We start from the raw sequence: 10,129 nt of genomic DNA, 5'->3' as shown, positions 1-10,129 counted from the left end.
AGGACTAAGCAGTGGTAGAACTAACTCCCTTAGATATTATGTCCATCTTGATATATTAATGTTTGGGTTGTCATGACAAAAGCTTTATTGAAAAGTGTCGCTTCCAACAACCTGCTCAGATCTGAGGAGTGGAGATGGTCTCTGCAGAAAACATTGTCTCTGCAGAAGACATTGTGTGGCCAGATTTGTATGTGCTTTGTTTGCTTTGTAGAGAATTTGATCAACTCTGGTGTTCTGCACACTCAATAAACATCAGAATAAATAATCAGGAGGTGTTTCAAATAATCTATTGGAATATGTTGTTTGATTTCAATTTTTTTGTTTCAGGTATGTGACCAGAATAGTCTCCCACCTAGTCTGGCTGCCTTCTCACCCAGTCAGAGTGGCATTGTAGTGTATGTTGGATTTGGAGTAAAGCCGCAGATTATTTTGTACAGCCTCCATAAAAAGCAGGTATAAGTAAAGAAAATACAAAACTTTTGTAAAAACAACTGAACATAGTATTATGTATTTGTAAATAGATAATTTGCCATAAAGTTACACTATAAAAAGTAACCTCATTGTTCAACAGAGCATTAGACACAAAACAGTTCACTGTTTAGTTGCAGTGTGAGTTTGCTAATGTTTGGGGAATAAGTCCCTGTCTCTATTGGACAGTTGGATCTGGCATAAGTAAAACAGTTGTAGGAGAAAGTTTTAAAACAGAATGGCAGAATGCAGTTACCTACAGGAACAGATAGAGATTTATAGAGATTATTCAACCTGTATTAACTGTTTGTAGTATCATCCTTTGAATGACCTAAACTGTCCTTTTTTTTCCCCTATCGCAGACAATTAAGGAAATAGCTTTGCCTCACTGGGCTGCAAGTTTGAGCCTCTCTCCAGCAGGGCAACTAATTGCTGTTGGGACCACTGGTAAGAATTAATTTTTTTTCCCTGTGATCTGTAACACCCGTTCTTGCATAAGACATTCAGCCAGAAAAAACTTGTAGATTTATCAGTCACAGGTATTACATGCATTACAAGAATAAATAACATTCAGAAGTGAAGTATAGGAAAAGTATTTAGCCTTGCTGATGGAACATAAATTTATATCTGCAGCATTTTATGCTGAGCTGCGGAGAAATTCTGTTGCATATCGATGTTGTTGTAGACGTGTTGCAAATCTATGCCTGAAATACACCAGAACCCAGGAAGCCAGGGAAGATGTTCTTTATCAGAGGCAGATTCATTCACAATAGAAAACACCTTCTCTGGTGGAAATAAATAAAATGGCAAATCTAAATATTGGATTAGTAGTTGCTTTTTACTCCAGTTAGATAACATAGTCGGCGAAGTTCAATTTACAGAATAAATTCTGGCTGTTCTTGGTAAAGTAAGTAACCAGATGGACTACACCCCAGGGCTCTGAAAGAGATAGCTGAAGGTATTGTGGAGGTATTAGTGGTGATCCTTCAAGAATCCCTAGATTTCGAAATGGTTCCAGAACACTGGAAAATTGCAAATGTCATCCCACTCTTTAAGAAGGAGGGTGGCAAAAGAAAATAAATTATAGGCCAGTAAGCCTGACATCAGTGGTTGGTAAGATGTTGGAGTTCATTATGAAGGATGAGATTTTGGGATACTTAGGAGATGATAAAATAGGCTGAAAAAGTCAGCATGGTTTCCTTGAAGGAAAATCTTGCCTGACAAATCTGTTGGAATTCTTTGATGAAATGGGCAGGATAGCCAAAGGAGAGTCGGTGGATGTTGTTTACTTGGAATTTCAGAAGGCCTTTGACAACGCACCCACATGAGGCTGCTAAGCAAGGTAAGAGTCCATGGTATGACAGAAAAGTTACTAGCATGGATAGAAGATTGACTGGCTAGCAGGAGGCAAAGAGTAGGCATAAAGGCAGCCTTTTCTGGTTGGCTGCTGGTGACTAGTGGTGTTCCGCAGGGGTCTGTGTTGAGACTGCTTTTCACATTACAGGTTTCCCCCGCCATCCGAAGGTAGAGCGTTCCTATGAAACGGTTCGTAAGCCGAAATGTCGTAAAGCGAAGAAGCAATTACCATTTATTTATATGGGAAAATTTTGTGAGCGTTCGCAGACCCAAAAATAACCTACCAAATCATGCCAAATAACACATAAAACCTAAAATAACAGAAACATATAGTAAAAGCAGGAATGATATGATAAATACACAGCCTATATAAAGTAGAAATACTTTTCCACAATCATTACTGAACTGTTCTCCGTAGCGAAAATCTCATGCAAGCACCGTCGGCAGAAAATCTCACGCAAGCGCCGTTGGCAAGAACACTCTCCCTTTAAGCTATGAAACTGCCAAATCATACCAAATAGCACGTAAAAATACACAGCCAATATAAAGTAGAAATAATGTATGTACAGTGTAGTATCACTTACGGGAATTGGGAAGACAGCTTGCCGAGCACACTGATGATGGTGTGTTAGACTGAGTCGTCGCAGGTTGGGTGGTGCAGTGGCCCCCACCCTCCAGGCCGCCGAGCGATATATTGCCGCGAAGCATGCAGGAATGCAGCGGTAGCCAGGAGGTACACAGCACATCTTTAAGAAAAAAGCTGAAATAAACAAGCTAATTAATTAGGTGCCGCCCGACACGTAATTGTCGGCCCAGATCAGTGCCGATTTCCAATTGCGTCGTCTCTGATCTGGGCCAACATTTATGTGTCGGCAGCACCTAATTAACTAGCATGTTTATTTTGGCTTTTTTCTTAAAGATGTGCTGTGTACCTCCCGGCTACTCTTGCATTCTCCACAAATTGGTATCTGTCTGTGGCCTGGGGGTTGGGGTGGTGGGACACTGGGGTGTCATCTCGTCGTCTGTTTCCATTAGAGCAGGCAGCTCATCTTCTTCTATCTCTACCCGCCTCGATGTCGAAGGTCAAGGTTCGTTGTCTGCTGTGGCTGATGTGGAAGGCTTGCTTGACTGCTGAGCCTCACGCATTTTTCTATCACACAGTTAATAAATTTAATAAGGACTCAAACCATCCTGCAAATATCTCCTAAACTGACGTACCCTTTCAAAATTAAAGTCGTACTTTATCATTACTCATTCGGTTTCGATTGTTATCCTGTTTTCTTCCAATTGCATCAGCTCTTCATCTATCAGTTCTTGGTCATGGGATGCCAAAACCTCTTCAACATCATGTTCGTCAGCTTCCACAAGCCAAACTCACGTTGTCCTTACTTCATTCACCACGATCAAAACGCTTAATTATGTCTAGTTTTACCGTAAGTGTAACACCCTTACGTGCTCTTTCAGGCTTTTCCAATACCATAGAACTCATCTTGCTAGCGGCTGCTCAATGCAACGTGTTTAAGCAATGCCGTTCTGAATCCAGGGGAGAGCAGCTGCTCAGGGCGCGCGTTGCCTTTTATTGTGCGCTGATTTTTTTTCCGTAACAGTGAAAACACCTTCTGAAAGCGAAAATAGGGTACTAATGTAGGTCTTTCGTAACAGTGAGGTTTCGTAAAGCGAACGTTCGAAAAGCGGGGGACACCTGTATATGCCAATGATTTGGATGACAAATTTGATGGCTTTGTGGCCAGGTTTGAGGACAATACAAAAATAGGTGGAGGGCTAGGTAGTGTTGGGGAAGCAGGGAGTCTACAGAAGTACTTGGACAAACTGGGACAAAGAAGTGGCAGATGGAATATAGTTTAGTTAAGTGTATGGTCGGTCTTGCACTTTGGTAGAAGGAATAAAGCCTAGACTGTTTTCTTAATGGAGAGCACAAAGCTTGTACATGCCTGGAAATGATAACAAGTGTAGGGAACTTTAATTTTCAAGGGATATTGAGGCCCTGGTTAAGAGAATAAAAGGTATGGCAGATATAGGCAAGTAGGAACAAATGAGGTGCTAATGGAGCACACTTAAAAAAGAAATAAGGAAGGCTAAAAGAAGGCATAAAGTTGCTCTAGCAGACAAGGTGAAGGTTACGTTACGTTACGTTAAGAGCAGAAGGATTGCTAGGGACAAAATTGTTCCTCTGGAAGACCAGAATGGTAATCCATGTGTGGAGCCAAAACGGATGGGGAATATCTTAAATGAATTCTTTGCATTTGTATTTACTTGGGAGATGGATGCAGAGTCTATAGAAGTGAGGCAAAATGGCATCAACTTTATGGACCCTGTACAGATTACAAAGGAAAGGTGTTTGCTACCCTGAGGCAAATCAGTATGGATACATTCCCAGAGCCTAACGAGGTGTTCCCTTGGACCCTATGGGAGGCAAGTACAGAAATTGCTGGGGCTCTAGCAGAGATATTTAAAACACCCTTAGTGACTAGAGAGGTACCAGAGGATTGGAGGATAGCCTATGTTGTTCTGCTGTTTTAAAAAAAGCTCTAAACAGAAACCAAGAAATTAAAGGCTGATGAATCTGACATCAGTTGTGGGAAAGTTATTGGAAGGTGTTCAAGGGACCTGATATGTAAGTATTTGGATAGGCATACACCGATTGAGGATAATGAGCATGGCTTCGTGTTTGGCAGGCCATCTTATAGAGATTTTCCAGGAAGTTACCAGGAAAGCTGTGGATTTTCTGTACTTGGATTTCAATAAGGCATTTGACAAAGTCCCGCATGGTCAAGAAGGTTCAGTCATTCAGGATGAGGTAGTAAATTGGATTAGACAATGGTTTTGTGGGAGAAGCCAGAGAGTAGTAGTAGATGGTTGCCTCACTGACTGGAGACCTGTGACTACTGGAGTGCTGCAAGGATCGCTGCTGGGTTCATTGTTGTTTGTCATTTATACCAATGATCTTGATGATAATCTGGTTAACTGGATCAGCAAATTTGCAGATGACACCAAGATTAAGGGTATAGTGGATAGTGAGGAGGGCTTTCATGGCTTGCAGAGGAATCTGCATCTGCTGAAAAAATGGCAGATGGAATTTAATGCAGATATGTCTGAGGTTTTGTTCTTCGGTCGGACCAACCGGGGTAGGTCTTACACAGTGAACAGAAGGACACTGAGGAATGTGGAAGGATCTGGAATATAGTTCCATAATTTGTTGAAAGTGGCTCATCGGTAGATAGGGTTGTAAAGAAAGCATTTGGCACATTGGTCTTCATAAATCAACGTATTGAGTACAGAAGATGGGATGTTATGTTGAAGTTGTATAGGATATCGGTGAGGCTTAATTTGGAGTATCATGTGCAGTTTTGGTCACCTACCTACAGGAAAGATGTAAACAAGGTAGAGTGCAGAGAAAACGTATAAGGATGTTGCTGGGTCGAGAGGACCTGAGTGATAAGGTAAGATTGAGTAGGTTAGGACTGTATTTTTAGAACATAGAAGATTGAGAGGAGATTTGATAGAGGTATACAACATTATGAGGGGTATAGATTGGGTAAATGCAAACAGGCTTTTACCATTGAGGCTAAATGGGACTACAACCAGAGGTCATGGGTTAGGGGTGAAAGGTGAGAAGTTTAAGGGGGAACAAGAGGGAAAACTTCTTCACTGAGGGTTGTAAGAGTGTGGAATGAGCTGCTAGTACAAGTGATGCATGCAAATTTGATTTCAATGTTTAAGAGAAGTTTGGATAGGTACATGGATAGCAGCGATATGGAGGGCTATGGTCTCGGTGCAGGTCGATGGGATTAGGCAGTTTAAATGGTTTCAGCAGGAACTAGATGGGCCAAAGGGTCTGTTTCTGTGGTGTTCTATGAGAGGTTGGTGAATCTGTGGAATTCATTGCTACAGATGGCTGTAGAGGCCATGTTCTTGGATATATTCTAAAGCGGAGGATGATAGGTGTTTGATTAGAGAAGGCAGAAGAATAGGGTTGAGAGTGATAATAAATCAGCTATGCTAGAATGGTACAGCAAACTCAATGGGCAAAATGTCTTAATTCTGCTCCTATGCCTTATTGTCTAAATTATCGGTTCTAACATAGTTATCATTTATAATACATTGGAAATTTTTCCTTGTGGACTTTACTGTTAAACGAGTTAAGAGTACAGAAAAATAGCTAATGGGTTAGAGGCAGTGGTGAATGGTTCATTACAAGTAGCACACGATGTTAGTGGTTTTTAAATTAGAATTTGCCCATGTAAGCCTATTGTTTTCCATGCATTTATTTCTTAATTTGCATTATCCTATACATTGGTTTCAGGTTGCTTTAAACCATTTCTTCGACTAACTACCTGTGGCTTTGAACATAAAACCATAGAATTATTGGCGAGCCATTTTATGTTTTAACTTGCTCTCTGCAAAGCATCCTGTCATCCCTATTAGTCAGTAATTTTCCTGTAGCACTTTTCTTTTTGAAGGCAGTGATTCTGTTTTCACTTGCTTTACAGGGAATGAATTCCAGATCCTTACTCTCTTGAATAAAAAGTTTGTCCTCATGTCCCCCTTGAAACATTTCTCCAAAACTGTGTTTCCTGGCCCTTGAAATATTGACTTATTGCAGCAGCTTCCCTTTATCCCGTCCAAGATGATACATGTACAGCTGTATCAAATCTACTTTCAGCATTCTGGGCTTCAGGGAGAATCCCTAGGTTCTCTAATCTAACTTTATAGCTGAAATCCCACATTAAAACATAGAACATAGAAATCTACAGCACATTACAGGCCCTTCGGCCCACAATGTTGTGCCAACCATGTAACCTACTCTAGAAGCTGCCTAGAATTTCCCTAGCACATAGCCCTCTATTTTCCAACCTACCTAAGAGGCTCTTAAAAGACCTGATTATATCCGCTTCCATCATCGTCACTGGCATTGCATTCCACTCACCCACCACTCTCTGTGTGGAAAAACCTACCCCCAACATCCCCTTGGTACCTGGTTCCAAGCACTTAAAACTATGCCCCCTCTTGTTAGCCATTTCAGCCCTGGGAAAAAGCCTCTGGCTATTCACGTGATCAATGCCCCTCATCATCTTATAAACCTCTGTCAGGTCACCCCTCATCCTCCGTTGCTCCAAGGAGAGAAGGCCAAGTTCACTCAACCTATTCTCATAAGGTATGCCTTTCAATCCAAGCAACATCCTTGTAAATCTCTTCTGCATTCTCTCTGTAGTATCCACATCCTTCCTGTAGTGAGGTGACCAGAACTGAACACAGTACTCCAAGGTCTTGTATAGCTGTAACATTACATCTCGGCTCTTGAACTCAATCCCACGGTTGATGAAGACCAACACTTATACGCCTTCTTAACAAAACTATCAAACTGCGCTGCAGCTTTGAGTGTCCTATAGACACGAACCCCAAGATCTCTTAGATCCCCTAGTCAGGACAAAGGGTCTCAGCCCGAAGTGTGGACTGTACTTCTTCCTATAGATGTTGCCTGGCCTGATGTGTTCACCAGCATTTTGTGTGTATTGCTTGAATTTCCAGCAACTGCAGATTTCCTCATGTTTGCGTTAGTTCATACTTATCTGGGTTGAAATCCATCTGCCACTTCTCAGCCCAGTTCTGTGTCCTATCGATGTCCCACTGTAACCTCTGACAACCCTCCAGACTATCCACAACACCCCCAACCTTTGTGATTTTTATAAATAACCTGGATGAAGAAGTAGAAGGGTGGGTTAGTAAGTTTGCTGATGACACAAAGAGGAGGGTTCCCAGAACTGATCTCTATAGAACACCTCCGGTCACTGATCTCCATGCAGAATACGAACTACAGAGATTTCCTAGCAAATCTTTTCTTTCTTTACTCAGGGAGCTACACTTTAGCTCTCCTAAAGTGTGGAGGCCAGATTTGCACGTTATTCCATTTGTAGCTGAACTAGTGTTTTTATAGGTTCAACATAACTTCCTTGATTTTATATTCTGATGCTCTTCATCGTTTATGTACTTACAGATCTCAGGCCCTCCGATGTTCCCCACCCTCTAGAAATGTCGCATTTAATCTATTGAAATGCAAATGAATTATAGATGTTGAAATCTGAAATAAGAACACAAAGCTTGAAATACTCAGCAAGCGAAGAGAGAGAAACAGAGATTATGTTTTGGGTCATCGCTCCTGCATCAAAATTGGAGAAGTGAGAAGTCAGACGTGTTTTAAGGAATGGGGAGAACAGGGAGTATCTGTGTTTGGCAGGACAGAGATTGTCCAAGTGACAGACTTGACATATCCCTTGTCCTTTCCACCCCTCTCCCTCTCTGTAACTCTGCTTATTTTCCAGTTCTGATCAAGGAGAATTGACCCAAAATGTTTCACTCTGATAGATGCTGCTGAATATTTCCATTTAGTCTTTTTTCTCTTGTTATTCTTTCACCCATTTTATAATACCTGATAAAAGTCTGTTTAAACTTAATGATTTAGCACAATTTCTCTTATTAAGGAACAAAAAAGTTGGTTAATGTGACTGCATGTAAATATGATCTGTTTGCCAATTTGTTTCATTGGCACAAGTTAAATTATTGCAGCTTAATGCTTACATGGAACCTGTTACCCAATCCCCTATCATAGCCGAGTTTGACTAAATATGTTGCAATGTTACCCTCTGGTTTATAGTTTTGTGGATAACTCTGCCATTAATTATTCAGAGAAATAGAAGATCCCACAACAGTCTTATTCTTTATTTCCATTACAAATATAAAACAAAATCTAGTCCTTAGGAACAATAATAATAACTTCAATTTTCATCTATGTTCGGAGTACAGGTAATGTATTGGCTTAAATAATCTAATTCTAGTATCAATTCTATATATTATTAAACATCTTTTAACTGGTACATGTAGCTGTTTAAACTGAAGTGTGGCATTAAGATTGGTTCAAATAATTTTGTTTATTTTCTAAAGAAGATTTTACAATTCCAGTCAACAAGCAGTGTAAAATGTTTGAAATCAGTGAGTAGAAAACTTTGCAATGTCCAGGTATTGTGCACAAGTCTTGGATACTTGTACCAAAGTCTGTTTATAAAATGTCTAAGACTTTTGCACGCTACTAAATTTGCCAACGTGGACCAAAGAGCAAGTTTGTAAATCTGGCAGAAGCAAAGGATGTTGGGAATGGTGAGTGCGTGTGTGTGTGTGTGTGTGTGTGTGTGTGTGTGTGTGTATATATATATATATATATATATATATATATATATATACACACACACACACACACACACACACCTCCCCTAAGGTTTTTGCACAGTACTGTATACGTAGATGAAATGAAAAATATTTCTGGGAAGTTAACAGTTGAAGATTAAATGCAATTAGTTCTGTGTATTAAGTAAGAATTATTTAAAACCTGAATTTTGCCTTTAAAACATTTTATGACAATGCTTATAAATGGTTCAAACTCTGTCACAATATTTTCATCACATTCTAAACTTACTGTTTTTCACAGAGAGACTAATGAAGATAATTCATTCGCCAAATGGAAAATGCCAAGATTTCACTGGGCATAATGATACTGTTCACTTCAGTCGGTTTACACCATCTGGGAAATTCCTCTTATCCATTGCATACAATGAGGTGTTTGTCTGGGAGGTTCAAAAGTTACCTACCAATTTCAATAATGTACAATATCTCTAAGGTTGAATGTCATAAAGTGTTACTGTGTCATGAATGTAATTGCTCTTTATAAGCTCTGTAGGATCATATTTGTTTCATATTGTACAGCTCAATTCTGACAATCATACAATTCTAAAAATTTGTAAAAGGCAACTATTACAGGAGAAAAATTATAATGTAAATATTGTTTAATCATTATTTGATGCATTACACCTATTGTGGAGCTTTTATAAGTTGCACTGAGATGTTTTAAAATCTGGCTAAGATTTTGTTGTTGAATTCTGTTTGAGAAGTAACTATGATCACTTCATATTTCTGTTAGCCAAGTGATTTTCTACTACATGAATAAATTTTTGCTGATCTACAAGTTGAGTGTTTAATTATGGATTTTGAAACATCTTTCTGCTTGTTGCATTACTTAGAAAACTTTTTAAAAATTTATTTTGCTTTTACACTTCTCTGGTGAACCATTACCTAGTCTGCAGCACTTGAACATTTGTCCCGTGTTGGCCACTGAGTGGGAGTGCAAAAACGCTGCTTCATGTTGTTTCACAATGGAATACTGGCCACTCAGTTTAATACTACTCAACAAGTTAACTACTGTGAACCATGGGCACAGTTCCAGTGTGAAATTCTA

The 10,129-nt window shown here is 39.8% G+C and overlaps 1 protein-coding gene across 3 annotated transcripts in view; it reads left to right on the top strand.

Moving 5' to 3' along the window:
- wdr90 (WD repeat domain 90) overlaps nt 1-9,848 on the top strand; it is a 102,924-nt gene extending 93,076 nt beyond the window's left edge. For all 3 annotated transcript variants that reach the window (XM_072268872.1, XM_072268871.1, XM_072268873.1), the window contains 3 exons: nt 328-453; nt 831-915; nt 9,326-9,848. In XM_072268872.1, the coding sequence (XP_072124973.1) occupies nt 328-453; nt 831-915; nt 9,326-9,513 (399 nt within the window). In that variant the 3' untranslated portion in view covers nt 9,514-9,848. The remainder of the gene's footprint in view (nt 1-327; nt 454-830; nt 916-9,325) is intronic.
- The last annotated feature ends 281 nt before the right edge of the window (nt 9,849-10,129 follow it).

This window comes from Mobula birostris, chromosome 9 (assembly GCF_030028105.1).
Source record: "Mobula birostris isolate sMobBir1 chromosome 9, sMobBir1.hap1, whole genome shotgun sequence".
NCBI classification, from domain to species: domain Eukaryota; kingdom Metazoa; phylum Chordata; class Chondrichthyes; order Myliobatiformes; family Myliobatidae; genus Mobula; species Mobula birostris.
The sequence above is the reverse complement of the archived record's forward strand: the minus strand, read 5'-3'. Positions and strand labels throughout refer to the sequence as shown.